The sequence below is a fragment of the Centroberyx affinis genome, unplaced genomic scaffold (assembly GCF_046629955.1).
Source record: "Centroberyx affinis isolate AG114_WGS23_722 - 3 ecotype Tasmania unplaced genomic scaffold, CSIRO-AGI_Caff_v1 ptg001983l_1, whole genome shotgun sequence".
NCBI lineage: Eukaryota > Metazoa > Chordata > Actinopteri > Beryciformes > Berycidae > Centroberyx > Centroberyx affinis.
The window spans coordinates 190,001-206,678 of record NW_027280329.1 but is presented as its reverse complement, the minus strand read 5'-3'; the positions used below and the strand labels follow the sequence as shown (position 1 = coordinate 206,678).

At 44.4% G+C, this 16,678-nt stretch overlaps 1 protein-coding gene across 1 annotated transcript in view; it reads right to left on the bottom strand.

The window, feature by feature from the left end:
• Nucleotides 1–1,006: 1,006 nt before the first annotated feature.
• LOC139653832 (collagen alpha-4(IV) chain-like) overlaps nucleotides 1,007–16,678 on the bottom strand; it is a 25,633-nt gene continuing 9,961 nt past the window's right edge. Inside the window, exons 12-42 of the mRNA XM_071530820.1 lie at nucleotides 15,476–15,479; nucleotides 14,740–14,803; nucleotides 14,313–14,417; nucleotides 13,282–13,443; nucleotides 12,301–12,461; nucleotides 11,570–11,676; nucleotides 11,201–11,424; nucleotides 10,782–10,844; nucleotides 10,097–10,204; nucleotides 9,642–9,860; nucleotides 9,182–9,346; nucleotides 8,810–8,977; nucleotides 8,537–8,680; nucleotides 7,524–7,621; nucleotides 7,159–7,337; nucleotides 6,743–6,806; nucleotides 6,513–6,587; nucleotides 6,248–6,272; nucleotides 5,816–5,923; nucleotides 4,942–5,030; nucleotides 4,429–4,536; nucleotides 4,099–4,189; nucleotides 3,774–3,902; nucleotides 3,236–3,343; nucleotides 2,938–3,096; nucleotides 2,588–2,715; nucleotides 2,358–2,486; nucleotides 2,106–2,214; nucleotides 1,819–2,007; nucleotides 1,405–1,688; nucleotides 1,007–1,267 (exon numbers count right to left, since the gene is read on the bottom strand). Of these exons, the coding sequence (XP_071386921.1) occupies nucleotides 1,007–1,267; nucleotides 1,405–1,688; nucleotides 1,819–2,007; nucleotides 2,106–2,214; nucleotides 2,358–2,486; nucleotides 2,588–2,715; nucleotides 2,938–3,096; nucleotides 3,236–3,343; nucleotides 3,774–3,902; nucleotides 4,099–4,189; nucleotides 4,429–4,536; nucleotides 4,942–5,030; nucleotides 5,816–5,923; nucleotides 6,248–6,272; nucleotides 6,513–6,587; nucleotides 6,743–6,806; nucleotides 7,159–7,337; nucleotides 7,524–7,621; nucleotides 8,537–8,680; nucleotides 8,810–8,977; nucleotides 9,182–9,346; nucleotides 9,642–9,860; nucleotides 10,097–10,204; nucleotides 10,782–10,844; nucleotides 11,201–11,424; nucleotides 11,570–11,676; nucleotides 12,301–12,461; nucleotides 13,282–13,443; nucleotides 14,313–14,417; nucleotides 14,740–14,803; nucleotides 15,476–15,479 (4,027 nt within the window). The remainder of the gene's footprint in view (nucleotides 1,268–1,404; nucleotides 1,689–1,818; nucleotides 2,008–2,105; nucleotides 2,215–2,357; nucleotides 2,487–2,587; nucleotides 2,716–2,937; nucleotides 3,097–3,235; nucleotides 3,344–3,773; nucleotides 3,903–4,098; nucleotides 4,190–4,428; nucleotides 4,537–4,941; nucleotides 5,031–5,815; nucleotides 5,924–6,247; nucleotides 6,273–6,512; nucleotides 6,588–6,742; nucleotides 6,807–7,158; nucleotides 7,338–7,523; nucleotides 7,622–8,536; nucleotides 8,681–8,809; nucleotides 8,978–9,181; nucleotides 9,347–9,641; nucleotides 9,861–10,096; nucleotides 10,205–10,781; nucleotides 10,845–11,200; nucleotides 11,425–11,569; nucleotides 11,677–12,300; nucleotides 12,462–13,281; nucleotides 13,444–14,312; nucleotides 14,418–14,739; nucleotides 14,804–15,475; nucleotides 15,480–16,678) is intronic.

The window sequence follows — 16,678 nt, the reverse complement described above, 5'->3', positions numbered from 1 at the left end:
GGTGAGAATCAACACTACAGAGTTCCCTCTGTTTTACCTGTATGTGTGTGTGAGGGAGAGAGCTGTGTGTGTGTTTGTGTGTGTGCCAAGCTACACTGTATGCAAGTCAATTCTTTAAAAATGATTGTTTTAAGACATTCACTTTGTCTGCCCTATCCATGTTGTTGGTGGGTGGAGGTTGGAAATGTAATAATGATGATGATGTACAATCTTTTTGTGTGTATAAACGTGCACTGTGAAAAGGTAGAGAGAGCACCGCACTGTCAGAGTCCTCTGTCTTATTGCACTGAGTGTTCTCTTGTTTTTGCGTAATAAAAAAAGAAAAGGAAAAAACATGTTTGAGGAAAAAAAGAAGTACTGTATTCTGATTGTCACTTGGGTTCTGTTGAGAGAAATAAATAAATATGAACTTGAAACCCGCTATGGAAAAACTGCATTCTGCTAAATTATTCATTTCCTCTTACCCTGGCATTTTTGCATGTAGGAGGATGTTTTTCACTTGGCACTAATAGATATTACACTCTGAATGACTCATAGAATTTGAACTTTTAAACATTTGAGAAGCAAAATTTATACAGATGAAGAAGAATAGAGCTTTTAAATGACAGTTATTTCTCTTAATAAATCTGGTCAGGATCTGGTCAGGATTTTTACCTCATGGTCTTAAAAATACAAATCAAATCAATGCAAAATCAATACAAAATCATAATGTACAGTACAAAATTTTCAATATTCAAACATTATATTTGTCATCGTAAATAGCACCATATGATTGAAAAACAGCAAAAAGAAAAGTATTTACGACATGGCACCGAACAAATGGATAATGTGTGTGGAATGTGTTGTAGAAAGGCAAAGCCACAATTACAAGCAATAGTACACTAAATCTAATCTAAATATAATGTGTGGCAATCAGGATTGATTTTTGAATGATGGAATAGGGTCAGAAGGGTAAAAAATAATGCCACAGGTAATTTAGTTACAATTAAAGGGGATGTGACAACCTTTATCGTTCTCTGGTGCAGACGTGACACTGACTGGCTTTCTGCCGCTGTTTCTCAGCTGCTTTGATGGTGCCAGGCTCCGGGACGAGGAACTGGTCTCTTGGATTAACAGCAGTCAACCAAAAGCTGTAGAGGTTGGCAAAGTAGTGACAGGTGCCCCGCGCACCCTGGCACTCTATGAAGGGATGGGTTCGGAAATCCTTGAGGCAGCTACCAGAGGAGGTCAGAGACTGGCCACCGCCCTCGTCACCTGCCCCTGTGTGCTGGGGAGAGGAGAGCAGCAGTACGGGACAGTTGAAATGGAAACAAGGTCTTCTATCCAATTTTTCTGTTCGCCATACAGCTGTATGTAACATTGCTTGCCTCTTACACCTTCCAAAAAACACTCCATCATACTTACCAGGAGGAAAGAATAGCCCGTCCAGAGGCTCCGCCAGCCAGGCGGACAGGTAGGAGCTGTGTGGTCCTGGCTGTGAACGGCCACTGCAGGCGACGACATCTCACACACCACACAGCGGCTGATATGGGAGCTAATCTCCCGACCTGATAAGGGCATCATGGGTACTGGGGCAGTGGTGGAGAGCCAGTAGGACTTGTCGTTGCGACTGGAGTAGTGACAGGCACCTGTGTTGCAGTAGGAGAAAGGCATGGCGGAGAAAACAGGCAGGCAGGAGCCAGCCTGGCCTAGGGTGGGGAGGAGGAGAGAGCAGGGAAAAGAGAAGGAGGAGAAAAGGAAAAGAAGAAATAGACACAGATGGGTAAATGTATGTGATTTACCAAACACCTTTATGTATCTTTATAAATCTTTATTTACCTAAGTCTTGTGTGTGAGCCTTCTCCTGCCCCTCCAGGTAGACCAGACTGTAGCCCACCCAAAGCTGATTGCCGCCCACAGGACACTGTGGCACCTCCACTGACTGGCTGTGGACAACCAGCAGGAACCCCGAGCCCGAGGTCTCTCGTCGGCCTGGCTCACCTGGCTCACCTGATTGACCTGGAGAACCTGGAGGGAGGAGGGGTGGAGCGAGTTGCAAGGGAATGACACGGGAAAAGGAAGAAAAGGGGTGATGGAGTTGAGAGAGACTCCCTGTGATGACTCACCTTGAGGTCCAATAAATCCTCGTTGACCAACATCTCCTGGGTCTCCAACAGGACCATTATGACCAGGAGGACCTGGTGTCCCTGGGGTGCCCCGAGACCCCACAGCACCCTTCTCGCCTGGAACATACATAGAATATACAATTGAGCATTAAAAAAGTACACCACACAGTTTTATTTAGACACAGTAATGAGTCCCTCCAGAAAGTGTGTACACATACACAAACACACACATTATAAATTATTCTCTCTTGCCTCTAGGTCCTGGAATCCCAGGAGGACCCACATCACCGCGGAAACCTTCAGCTCCTGGGGGACCACGTGGACCTGGGAGTCCAAGGGCGGCCGGCGGTGGGCGTTCAACAATAGAATCACCAGGGAGACCTTTGGCACCTGGAGAATGACATAACTCATCGACATAACTCTCCTCCCTGGTAAAATATATTCTGCCATTCAGATAATCTTAAAAACAGTTGGCACTGTACTTGGCCACAGTGGCACTCACCCTTGTCTCCAGGTGGGCCTTTTACTCCTTGGCGACCCCTGGGGCCGGGGATACCGAGTTCACCTTTGGGACCTGGAACACCCCTGGGACCGAAGAGGCCTCTCTCACCTGTCAAAATATAGCAACTTTTAGAGTGCATTCAAATGCTTCTGAAACAGACCCGGGATCATTGTAGTTTTAATGAAATTTTTGCGAAAAGTAAATTGAATCCCATCTTGGAATCACACCCCAGACACAAATCCAAAATGCTGCACCACCTTGATCAGATAGCAAAGGACCAGTGCATTGCTGTAATATGCATTGGTGCTAAAAGTGCAGAATGCACTATACCTTTAGGTCCTGTAAAGCCTAGGTTGTTCTGAGATCCAGGGAGTCCTGGGAGGCCCCTAGCTCCCTTCCAGCCGGGTAACCCAGGGAGGCCTATTGGTCCTGGGTCCCCTTTGGATGTAATGATACTACTGCCTGGAAGGCCTGGTTCACCAGGAGGACCTAAAAACACAACACAAAGTCCCAGATGAAGACAGATAGACAAAGAGGCACACATACGCACCGATAAACAAAAATCACATCCTGGTCATACCCAAACATGCCAAAGCAAAGACACAGACACACACACGCACACACACACCTGGGGGTCCTGGAGGTCCTTGATATCCTGAATCTCCATAGGGTGCTTGCTCTAGCTTGCAGCAGTCTGTCCCTGTAGAACCGGGCTCACCAGGGTAGCCTTGGGGACCTGAGGGAAGAAATAAAAAACAACTTTAATGCTTAATCGCTCAGCATACACAGACAAGTTGAACATTATAACCACACAAAAAATAATGAGTAGACAAAACAAAAAAAAGAGAGATAACATAAAGCAACAACACAATTGACATTCCATGGTAAGTTATCACTGAGCAATAGTCTTTATTGTACTTACACAGGGGGTTGGGTGAGTAGAAAATTCACTTTAAATCAGCCACATTCAAAATGTAAATCAAAACTGATTTGCATATTCGTCTTCAGTGATTTCTTTATACTAGAGATGATGGCAAAAGATTACCAGATTTTTAATTTTGATGTCCAGATTTATGAATTGACTGAATTGAATGTGTATAGACCCTCACACTTGTAGATGGGTGTATTGCATTTGTTATATTGATAATACTAGGTTTATACAGTACCTGGGTAGCCAGCTGGGCCCCTGGGACCTTTAGGCCCAGGATAAGTGGCTCCTGGGGGTCCTGGGGGGCCCCTGAGACCTTTGACCCCAGGAAAACCATGTGGCCCTGGGGGGCCAGGGAGATCTACGCCTTCAAGTGAAAAAACAGTGCACATAAGTTTTACCCAATGACATATATTATAGCAAATGCTCTGTTGCTGATGTGTAGTAAGTAAACAATGCTGCTAATTAGTTTCCCTACACATGACACTTTTGAGTATGATTTAATAGGACACAACATAAAAGACACATGCAAAAATGATTATTGGACTTGTTATTCCTCTTACCACTTGCTCCCCTCATCCCTTTTGCACCTTTAAGCCCATTCAGTCCATGCAGACCTGGTGGTCCAGAAGGCCCTAACAGGATGACAACATAAGAATTTTGTCATTGAGTGTCTTCAGCACTCAAAGGTATTTCCCTCTCAGTGATTCCCTCTGAATTTATTTATTTGTCTTATTTATTAGTAGAAAATAATATATGAATTTCCCCAACATGCTTTCTTCTTGGGAAGGGTGAAAGACCTTTGAAACAGCATTCAAACCAATGCTAAAAAAATATGTTCCTGTACCCTGTCTCTCCAATGATGGGAGAAACACTAGACGTTATCTCAGTACCTGGAGGTCCGGGGAAGCCAGGTTGACCCACTGGTCCCTGACCTCCAAGATCACCTGGAAGACCTGGAAGACCGGGACGACCTGGTGGGCCAGAACGGCCAGGGAAACCTGCAGAAACACACAGATAAAACTGCTCAACACACACACACACACACACACACATACTCTGCACATACAATTCTCTAAAATTCATTTTGAAAATTAAAATACTTAAAAGGGAATAAACAGAAGGGAAAAAAAACTCAAAAACAAGTCTTTCTCAAAGTTACAAACCGATGAATAAGACTTAATCCACTTTTATATCCAAATGAGCTTTATATCATAGTAAATCCATCATTTCCTAACCAGGACCTGTATCCATATTCAAACAAATTATCCTGATTACTGACACAATCTCCACATTTCTAATGTATCCTCTGTGGAGATGTACATCATTGTGAAATCTCAGATTAGGGGTCGGGTTTTAATTCTTCTCCCTGTCTGGACATGAGATGCTGCAATAACATAGTTCACAGCCGTTTTGGTTGCTGCTTTGTAGGCGAGCATCATGGACTTGAACTTGCGGGCAGTAAAGCCAGACGCGCCGCGGCGTTCTGGATCATCTGCAGAGGTTTGAGCGTACATGCCGGGAGCCCTGCCAGTAAGGAGTTGCAGTAGTCAAGGCGTGATATTATAAGCGCCTGTACTAGGAGTTGTGCTGCATGCTCAGACAGATAGAGTCTGATCTTCCTGATGTTGTACAGGGCAAATCGGCATGACCGAGCAACAGAAGCCACATGCTCGTTAAAGGTTAGTTTGTCATCAATCATGATACCCAAGTTTCTGGCAGACTTTGTGGGAATGAGCTGAGCTGATTTGAGCTAGATACTGATCTGTTGTTGTACAGAGGGACTGACTGGGATGACAAGGAGCTCAGTCTATGACAGGTTAAGTTGAAGGTGACGTTCCTTCATCCATGCTGAGATATCGGCGAGGCATGCCAATATCCGTGCCGAAACTGTGGGGTCGTCTGGCGGGAACGATAAGAGGAGCTGGGTATCGTCAGCATATGAATGGTATGAGAAGCCATGTGAGCGGATGACTGCACTAAGTGAGGTGGTGTATATTGAAAAGAGAAGGGGTCCAAGCACTGACCCTTGAGGTACCCCTGTGGACAAGCAGTGGGATTTAGACACTTCCCCTCTCCAAGACACTCTAAAGGATCTCCCTGAGAGGTAGGACTCAAACCAGCGGAGAGCAGATCCTGAGAAGCCAAACTCAGCGAGTGTGGAGAGGAGGATTGGTGGTTAACCGTGTCAAAGGCAGTAAGGCAGTAAGAAAGTTATCACTTTCATAGGCATTGCTTCAGTGCATCAATTCCCTGATTCAGATCTTCATAAGACATCACCTGGTCCTCCGAAGCCTCCTGGATCTCCAACAATGCCTGGTTGTCCAGGCAGTCCTGGGTTTCCCCTGGGTCCCCTGTCCCCTGGATCTCCTGGCTCACTGTTGAGAGCTAGAGCGAAGAGAAAGGCCACCATCATTTCCAGCAGATCTGTTTTTTTTTTTTCCAGTTCTTGACATTGTGCTGTTGTCCCTTAAACTTTTAACAGCTAGTGTAGTGGCACTAACATCGCATTAATGTACATGAGGTCTGGTTCCTCCTGGGGTCACCCATGTTTAAAAAGTGCAATAGTGTTTTTTGCTTTGAATTTGAATTTTTGTCCTATTCTACAGACTCATCATCACAGACTGGATGAGAGGAATTGCTCAAAACGTTAACTGTGTGATAATGTTTAAGATTATTTTTATGGCATTTGTGCTTTATTGGACAGTATACATTGGAGCAGCGAGGGGATGACATACTGGACAATCATGAGGCAGATTTGAACATTTGTTGACATTGTCCATTTATGTGCCTTATATCTCTGAACCAACAGGACATTCATGTGATAAGACTCTTGAATGTGGTCTTGACAATTTTAAATCCACTAATATAGCCTTGGAAGTGGACACACCGTATTCAAGACATAAATAAGCAAATTGCAAGTTTCTCCTCATCATTTGAGTAATTTCTGAGTAGGTCTTAAACGCACTAAACTCACTTTTGAGTCCCGTCTCCCCTGGTATTCCTTTGGGTCCAGGTGGACCTGGTTGTCCAAAAGATTCTCCTGGGTCACCTGGAACAGGTTTAGACGGTTACTTCAGGTTCATTCCAAGTGAACAGCACAGGGACAAAACCCTGAGACTTTAGGGTTTATTGTTTAATATCAAGATAGAGTAGACAACATGGCCAGGAACAGTGTTGTATAAACTTTCATTTCTCTTGACTCACCTTTGTCCCCTGGGAATCCTGGAAGTCCTGGGTTACCGGGACGCCCCACAGACCCCGGATTCCCCTGCAAGAGGTATGAGCACATCAAAACTACTTCACACCACTTCTGAGACTGAATACAGTACATTACGTACAGTAAAGCTACCTAAAATATGTCATCCAAGGCTAAATGATGTAATGAGCTACCTAGGACTAGCAAGAAGTGTGTGCCAAGCAGGACAGGTATTCAGTGTGGGTTGAAAGGGAAAGGAGCCAGGATGTGGTTGGATTGAGCTGCATGAGTTGTGGTTTATTGAGTGTGAATCAAGCAGCAGTGTCTTTCTTACAGGGAATAGACTGGGTAGTTACTAAAAAGTGTTTATCAGTGTGATCTTTCTCTGAAACAAAAAGGCAATAGATTAAGGTCCATTGTGTACCGGATCTCCAGCTTGCCCAGGGTATCCCCGCGGACCAGGGAACCCTTTGATGCCAGGGTGCCCAGGAAGGCCTGGTATTCCCGCCCTGCCTGGAGCACCGGTGTCACCCTTAAACCCTGGGGGACCAGGCCATCCATCAGGCCCTGAATCACCTGGCGGTCCGTGTCGACCCTTTGAGCCTGTGACGGGCAAAAATAATTAATTTGATGATGACACTGCTTTCAGTTCCAAAGCTCTTCTTGAAAACAGCTACAGCTGTAGCTTCCAGATTTTCAGGAAACCATTGCCTCTGAAAGAAGAAACTCCCCATTTATAACAATCAAGTACAAGTGAAGTCTATTACCTCGAGGTCCCTGTCGCCCTGCTAGTCCCCTCTCTCCTGGTAATCCTGTACGGCCTTTAGTTAGATTCAGGCTTGATATATGTGGGGTGTCCCCTGGTAGTCCTGGGAGACCATGGGAACCTGCAGGGATGACAGAGCTGAGATTAATTCCTTGTCAGTTTGGTTCAGAAAATTACAGTGAAAGTGCAATTTAGTAACTGAAAGAAAATTAAATCTTCACAACGTCCCATAATTTTATATTCCAGCAAAATTTTGGCAAATCTTTTTTGTCTTCCTTATTTGTCCTTATCTAGTGCCCTGTCTCCACTGGCCCCAGGCTGTATAGAGGCTGCTCTTTCTCAGAGATCACCAATAGCTGTTTTTTTAACAGTATTAAAGTGTTTTAGGGTTTTTCCTTCAATGGCTAGTGACAGATTAGCTAAACTGATAGTTGTTCCACAAAATAAGAGATCAGGAGAGGAATAAAAATTTAATTGTCTGTTCTTTACTACGCTGTTCACACACTCACACACTGCTGAAGCTGAATATTGATTTTATTTGTTCATCCCCAACTCCAACAACTGCAATAAAAGAAGAAAAGCTTCCCTATTTTATTGTTTCTGCTTCTCATTGGTTCCTATTCAAGCTGTCAGTGACCTTCAATTAAACAGCTGTTTAATAATGTATCATTACTGTTATTGTTACTATATAAATTAACAACATCAGTGTTCATGGACATTTTCAGGTTAGCTTCATGCTACCTACTAGCCTGGTGTCCAGACTGTGATTCATAGGGGCTGGACACCAGGCTAGCTACCTACCACTTCTCTTTGGAATGCCTGCTTTGGCAATATTGTGTTTGCTGCACTAAAGCATTATTGAACTGAACTGAACTGAACTGCTTCTAGGTGCATGAGACACCCTTGTTATTTTCAAATTCTGATATTCTTCGGCTTGTTGGCCAATTAATGAAAATGCAAATTAAACTATATTAAGCCACAGCTAGCCCTGGCAGGATAGGATATAGCTAATGGAGATATGAGTGTAGAGACTTACCTTTAACACCGGGTAGTCCTGGGTCTCCTGTGTCACCAGGGCGACCATCAAAGCCTCTCTCCCCCTGCCTTCCGCTGTGTCCTGGAAGTCCAGGCCGACCTAGTAAACCTCTGGCCCCATCCCTGCCAGGGATACCCTTTTCACCTAGGCAGGGCAAAAACGAAAAGGCAAAGTCTCATTTCACTCAGAAAGATATGCAATAGTTTCAGGTCAGGTTTTTTACCATAAATCATTTTCCCAGAGGCTATTTAACAAGACAGGTCAGTGGTTCACCTTTGTGTCCTGGTAAGCCTGCAAAACCAACGTCTCCTTGGGGACCAGTAGAGCCTCTGGGTCCAGCTGGGCCTGTCAACCCGGGAGGGCCAGGGGGACCTTGTGGACCCCTTGGTCCATGACCCGGTCGACCCGTATCTCCCTTGAAACCCCTCTGACCAGGGTATCCTATGCAACATCATAAAAATCAATGAGAAGAATATATTCATGGATGGTTGGATGGTGACTACACAACAAAATATGCATAAATGTGCTAGAGAATGAAACTTGGGATAGTGAAAAAATACCACTACCTCCTTTTAAGGGAAATTCAGAATGATGCCGTTTCCATAATATTTAACAACAATTTGCTTTCTGCTCTTACATGCTCACCTGGTATTCCCCTTAATCCTGTCTTCCCTGGAGCTCCATGAGGGCCAGGAGGTCCTTTCAGCTCACATTCAGTACAGGGTCGCCCTGGGTGGCCAGTGGGACCAGGGTCACCAAAGACTCCTGGCACTCCTTTAGGACCTGGTCCTCCAGGTGGGCCTTGTACCCCTGTGATTGATTACATTACCACAAAGTTAGACCTGAAGAGAACATCAAGACCCCCCTCCTTTGATATTAGCCTTGGAACAATGGAAGCTATGATAATTATTGTGTAAGCACTGTTTCATGTTGTTTCTATTGTTATGCTACAGCTATGATCTGCTGACTTGTTTCTATTTGTTTTCTTGATGATCTTGCGAGAAAATAAGGTGTGCATGTGTCTGTAGGCGTATGCCTGTATGTGTGTGTGTGTGTGTGTGTGTGTGTGTGTGTGTGTGTGTGTGTGTGAATAAAGACATCTCACCTGGTGACCCCAAGTGTCCAGGAATGCCGGGGAATCCCTTCCTCCCCACAGCTCCAGGACGTCCAGGTTGTCCAGGAGCACCAGGCCTGGCATTGCGGACATCTCCTGGGGCTCCCTTCCTTCCTGGGGCTCCTGGTATCCCAGGAGGGCCTGGAGGTCCAGCAAGGCTGATTCCACTGAGCCCCGGGTCACCTGGATCTCCATTATAACCTCCAGGTCCTATAACAAATAATACAGGCTCATAAGCATGCAAACAATAATTGTGCAATTAACTAACTATCTGGCAGCAGGATGTATGCTGCCAACTCAGAGGCTTGAACCTGAGTCCTGCAGCTGAAGGAAGATCTCCATAGTTATTATTCCACCCTGCTGCCCATCATCATTAAACATAAAGTTTATCTTCTTAAAAAGTTTTCACAGAATTTGAGGCTGACAGCTGGCTGGAGAGTCTTTACCTGGCAGTCCAATCCCTCCAGTTCCCCCATTATCTCCATTCATGCCTTTAGGCCCTGGGGGTCCAGGAGTTCCTGAGAAACCGTTACTTCCTGGTACACCTGGGATCCCTGGAAGACGCCAATCAAAATGAAAGTTGAATTCTAATGTCAACCAATCATGTTGTAGAATCTTAAAACTTGTTTCTTTCTAAAATGGTTGCATATTCTACAGTTTTTGGTATCATCAGGATTTCAAGTAGACATCCCTCATAGCTCTGAAAATTGCTATGAACGTTGTTTCACATGTAGATTTGATAGCACATACATTTTTAAATATGTCACATTGTTTAAACCTGTAATTGTAGCGCCCCCTTGGACCGATTAATTTTGAAACTGCTGAAACAAAGTGGTTTCCTCAAGTTTAATCAAAATCTGATCAATGGTGTCTGAAATATTGTGCATGAGAAATGGACAAGCGAACAATGTAGCGCCCCCCTTAGGATAATCAGTGTAATTTTGAAATTACTCGACTGCAATGATGAAATGTATTATTCCCCTAGGTTTTGGCAAAATTCAACCAGTGGTGTCTGATATACACCTGGACAAACAAACAAATGAACAAATACATGCAAACCAATCCATAGTCCCCGTGGATTTCATTGTTGGGGACAATTATAATCAAATGGTCAAGGCTTACCTGGTGAACCTGGCTCACCCTTGGGACCAGGTGGCCCAGTATTGGGTTCGTGACAGCATTGCTCATGTTCACCTGGTGACACAAAGACAACATACTTTTCTCGCTCATGACACCTATTATAAAAAGATGTCCTTTTACAACCTCCCAATGTGGGAAAGCATGCATAGAGGGGTCAACACCAGTCAACATCAAATGCTGATTTTTTCTAACCTTTCAGGCTAATTCTCCACTTGATTATTTGTGGAACCAATTACTTGAGGAAGTAGAAGTTATTAATTTTTTGCAAAAAATAATGAATCACCAAAATTACAAACACATTGATTGGAAATTATTTTTTTCATATTCATTAAATCACCACAAAAACATTTTCTGTACCCACAGCGGGGGTCATAAACACCAGGTTGGAAATCTCTGAATAAAACAAAGACAGTTTTCTCTGACCTGGAGGGCCTGGTCGTCCAGGATTTCCAGGAAGTCCAGGACTGCCCTGGCTTCCTTTGAGCCCGCGTGGCCCCTGAAAGCCTGGAAAGCCGGGACCTGGGGGGCCTGCATGCCCTGAAAACCCTTTGGGTCCAACAGTGCCGGGGTATCCTTTGGGACCAGGTAATCCAGTAAATCCAGCACCCTAAAAAGACCACAGCTGATTTCATAACTGCAGAACCAAGCCAAAGAGAACCAAACTGGAACAAGCCTTACAGGCACAGTATAATTAACCAGTTACAATTAATCAAACTATCTATTCTGTACATTACATTCCATGTACAGTATTTCAGATGTACAGTATAGTGCATACTCACTGGTGGTCCAGGGTCTCCTGTGGGGCCAGGGGGCCCGTCCAGTCCCGGCCTACCTGTTGCTCCAGGAGCACCAGGGTATCCAGAGGTGCCTGGGTCACCCTTTGAACCTTTCAATAACATAAACCGCTATAAATATTAGGCTATAAGATGTAAGGCCCCTAGGTATTGCTGTGTGCAAAAAGATATCATTTTTTTATTTGTCAAAAAGAACAGTTACCAACAGCAACCCTAACTTACTGTAGATTTCAAACTGCTGTTTTAAATGACAAGTTCTGAGTACAATGCACTGACTGAAATGTTTGCTGCACTGAAAAAAATGGACTTATATCTTCAATAAGAAACCTCCCATCCTTAATTCTGTAGTGTGTGGGTTTCCAAGCATTTAAAATACCTTTAAATGACAAGTGAAAATGAAACTTCAAATACTGTATAAAGTTAGGCTTTCACAGGCGCTCACCTTCATCATGTGTCCCAAAAGAGTCACCTTTCTGGCCTTTCTGGCCTTTTAAACCAGGACTTCCTGGGTAGCCCTGCAGGAGAAGGCGGAGTTAGTAGTTCATTCAAACACTTTCTCCCATTCCCAAATAGAAAACTACAACACAAGCTGGACACACTTACACTTACACCTTTAGAGGCTTGACATTACTTGTCTCAGGGTGCACAGAACATGCTTTTAAAGACGTTTAAGGAAATATAATAAAATTATACAGTTTGAGTTGAGTTGTCCTTACATGTGCTCCTGTTGGGCCATGATCTCCTCTCAGTCCTGGATCCCCTTTGAGGCCTTGAGTTCCAGGAAGCCCATCGAACCCTGGAGGCCCCGGGTAACCAGCTGGACCAGGGGGGCCCACCTGTCCCTTACCTAATCTACATTCACAGTTCCCAGGACAGCCTGGAGGACACACAGATGGCATAGATGGACACACACAAAGCAACACATTCATGTATACACACACACACACACACATGCACGCGCACAATGAGCATACCCCAGATAATCACACAGATATACAAAGATAGATATATACATACACACACAAACACACTCTCTTGTCCTCTCTCTCCCGCTCTCACATACACACACACACACACACACACACACACACACAAAGGCCTGGTCTGACCTCGGCCTGTGCTGACAATCCCAAAGGACGTATTTAGATCCTACTAGCGGTCAGTGAACACAGACAGAAGAGCAGAGTGTCCGCTTGTAGCTGACTTTTTGGAATAAATGGGATAAACAAATACACACACAGTCATAGATCACCTTTAATTCCCTCAGGCCCCGTTTGTCCAGTAGGTCCTCTGGGACCTGCTTCACCAGGCTCTCCTTTGTCACCAGGTTCACAGTAGTAATCTGTAGGATAGGATACCAGCCACATACTGTATATTTATAATAGCACTGATGTCTGCAGAAACGACGAGTTGTTTAAAAGTTTAGAGTACTAGAATTAGTTGGCTTTTTCGATCAGAAGTCATCGAAAACTCACCTCCACATCCTGATGAGATCCCAGCAGGTATGCCATACACGTGTGCATCCGCGCACACACACACACACACACACACACACACACACTAGAAGGTTAGTATTCAACTAAACATGCCCAAAAAACATTGATAGCTAACAATTCAACATTCAGATGATGTTTGTGACATTAAGTAACATAACATCAGAAACTTGTGCGCTGTGTTTAATGTAAGTATAGATATACCTGGACGGCCAGGGAGGCCTATGACACCTTTAGCTCCAGGGATTCCTTTGACTCCCTTTATTCCTGGGAAAGGATTGATGTCTGAGTTGGAATACCTCGCTGGCTCTCCCTTGTAGCCCTTGGGACCCGGGGGTCCTCGTGGACCAGGCTGACCCGGCTCATCTAAAAAGGGATGAGAGTTAATGTGAGACTTCAAAGAGGGGAAGAGTCAAGCCAGACAATGTTAAAGCCCAACTCTGGAAACACATATTGTTGATTTTGTAACATCTGTTGAGAAAGAGAGATCAGCATGTAACTGGTCAAGGTTCAATACTAATACAACCAGGGATGTAGTGGAAGAAAATTCACACATTTACCACTTCACTAGATACAAGGTACAAAGCACAGCCAAGTATTGTCAGCAGCATACAGTAGTTGTACCCATAATCACTGTAAACAATGATCTCTTGGGTATTATGGATTTATATAATGGGTACCAACTTATGTGCTCTCTGAAAAATTATAGCTGCATATAGAATAGCAGGAGAAACAAAGACAAATCACTAGCTCCTTTGTTAAAGTATAACCAGAACAGAATATTATTCTATGTTATTCTAGAAAGATAAAAACTATATTGGTGCCTATAGGGCAGTGGTTCTCAACCGGGGGTCCTTGAGAGGGTTCCAAGGAGTCCCCAGCAAATTGATGAATTGTGAAACTTCACCATTATTGCAGTTAACACAGTTAGAGAATGTAGAAGAATGACTGTTTTGATCATAGTTTCACTGTTATCTCTCTACCTACAATACAGATTGTCATGGAATTATGGACAAAATCATATCTAACAACAAAAATATTCTCAGTTTTGGGTCCGAGAGAAAAAATCTCATCAAATGGGGGTCCGTGGCCCTAATGTGAACTAAATTTGTCCTTGATATGAAAAAGTTTGAGAATTACTGGCCTAGGGTATACGATACATCAGGTTAGTTTGGCCAGACTAGGCCAGGAGTAACTTGGAAGACAGAGGCCAGAACCAAAGGCTGAGCTCTGACCTGAAAGTGTTAGTCCAGGTCGGCCAGGAGGTCCGTGCATGCCCATGTCCCCAGAGTCACCTGGGATTCCAGGTAATCCAGGATGTCCACGGTTACCTTTAGCACCTGAAACACACAACCGGGAAAAAGTTGGAAATTTTTGATTGCTTTTTATATTGTAATTAATGGTGGGAAGCTGAGAATTCAAGCCACTGAATTACAAACAAACCATCACATTGGACAATTTTATTTGTGTTTAATAAGATGACGAATCGATGATAACTTTATTTGAATTTAATTTAACCAAATATTTCCAGATTCCATTCCAGACAAAAATCCCAGAAAGAACAGCAATATTATGTGCTTGCAATGAATGAAGTTGGATGGCCTGGTCGCTCCTAGTACAACCAGTGTCAGAGATGAGATGTGGTCACTGTTGTGGTCTCACCTCTACCATCACTTCCATTGTAGCGCTGTAAAGGCCCGGGGGGTCCCAGGTCCCCTGGGTAACCCTGTTAGGGAGCAAGGAGAGAGACAGAAACTATCTTCATAAATCATCAATCAAATACCAGTTGTGGAACTATATGCATAATATTTCTAAGAATAAGACTACTGATCAGGGTTTGGTCCTGTGGGCGACTGTCCAAATTTAACAAGAGGGGAAGAGGGCAGGGAAAACACTGTGTTCTTTTACTTTCCTCCTACATGAAAGCATATGGACAAGAAACTCCATATGCTGAGTAAGAAAATGGACATAAATAATGCTTCTCTGGTGCGTCAATTTCAAATAGGCTTAATTCAAGAACCAAAAAAGGGAAATCCACACTCTCAAAAAGATATCTTGATTGATTTATTTTACAAAAAGAGCCAAAATGAAAAGAGACAACTTTCTGCCCGTAGGCTTTCAGTTTGCCAAGCTGCATGTTTTTTTTATTTTAAAAATGTAAAATCAAACAATCAAGATCTCTTTTGTGTGGATTTCCCTTTTTTGGTATTTACTTTTCTCCTAAAATCTACAGTTCAAAGGGGCAGCAGGCTGTAGCGAGCAGGGAGATCGCCCTTCTAGACCCGGTTTCAAGTTCCGGTGACAGCAAGCTTCTGTCCTGCTGAAGTGTCCGTGGGCAGGACACTGACTCCCTATCTGCTCTAGAGGGGCTGTTCTTTAGTTGACTGTGACCTCTGACCTCCCTGAGGAGGGGGATAAGCAAAAAGATAATTTTCTTACATAGAAGTAAACATCGAATAAAAAGTTCGGAAATTTGTGTTTGGTAGATTATTTCTCTGTTGTAACAATGCTTCTTGGCAATACATTTTATACCGTTGGAAAGCCTGTTTATTTCCCTTTTAAATGGTGCCCCATTTGTAAGGAACATGCATTTGTGGGATGAGCAGCACAGCTGAGTATCTGGGTTGCGCTCATGTAAAATTTGCCATATCTTCTCTGCCAATGCCAAACAGCTTATTCTGCTGTTGCTGTTGACTCTTGTTTGGTGTTGTTTGGTGGATTGGATGATTGAAGTCTATCAGTAACAAGGAAGAAAAAAAGACATATTGGCAATTTTACAATTTATTCATTTAACAAACAGTCAGGAGCCTCAGTAGCGTGTGGAAGAACCATACACAGCCACAACAGCCTGGCACCTCCTCCTCATGCTGGTCACCAGCCTGGTCACTGCTGTGGGATGGCATTCCACTCCTCAACCAGGATTTGTCACAAGTCAGCCAACGTGGTTGTGTTGGTCACTCTAGCACGAACAGCACGCCCAAGCTGATCCCATAAGTGTTCAATTGGGTTGAGGTCAGGACTGTTGGCAGGCCATTCCATTCTCTCTACTTCCAAATTCTGGAGGTAGTCTCTGATAAACCCCGCTCTGTGGGGGCGAGCGTTGTCATCTTGGAGGATGGAGTTCGGTCCCAGACTGTGGAGATATGGGATTGCCACCGGTTACAGAATCTCATCTCGATATCTCTCTGCATTGAGATCGCCTCCAATGATGACAAGCCTCGTTTTTCCAGTGATGGAGATGCCGCCCCACACCATCACACTGCCTCCACCAAAAGGTGTTACTCTATCGGTGCAGCAATCAGCATAGCGTTCTCCCCGTCTTCTCCACACTTTGACCCTACGATCCAACTTCCGTAGGCAGAATCTGGACTCATCGCTGAACATAACGTTCCTCCACATGTTCAGGTTCCAGTGCAGGTGTTGCCGACACCAGCGCAAACGGGCCTGATGGTGAAGGGGAGTCATGGCAGGCCTCCTGGCAGGCCTCCTGGCAGGCCTCCTGGCAGGCCTCCTGGCAGGCCTCCTGGCAGGCCTCCTGGCAGGCCTCCTGGCAGGCCTCCTGGCAGGCCTCCTGGCAGGCCTCCTGGCAGGCCTCCTGGCA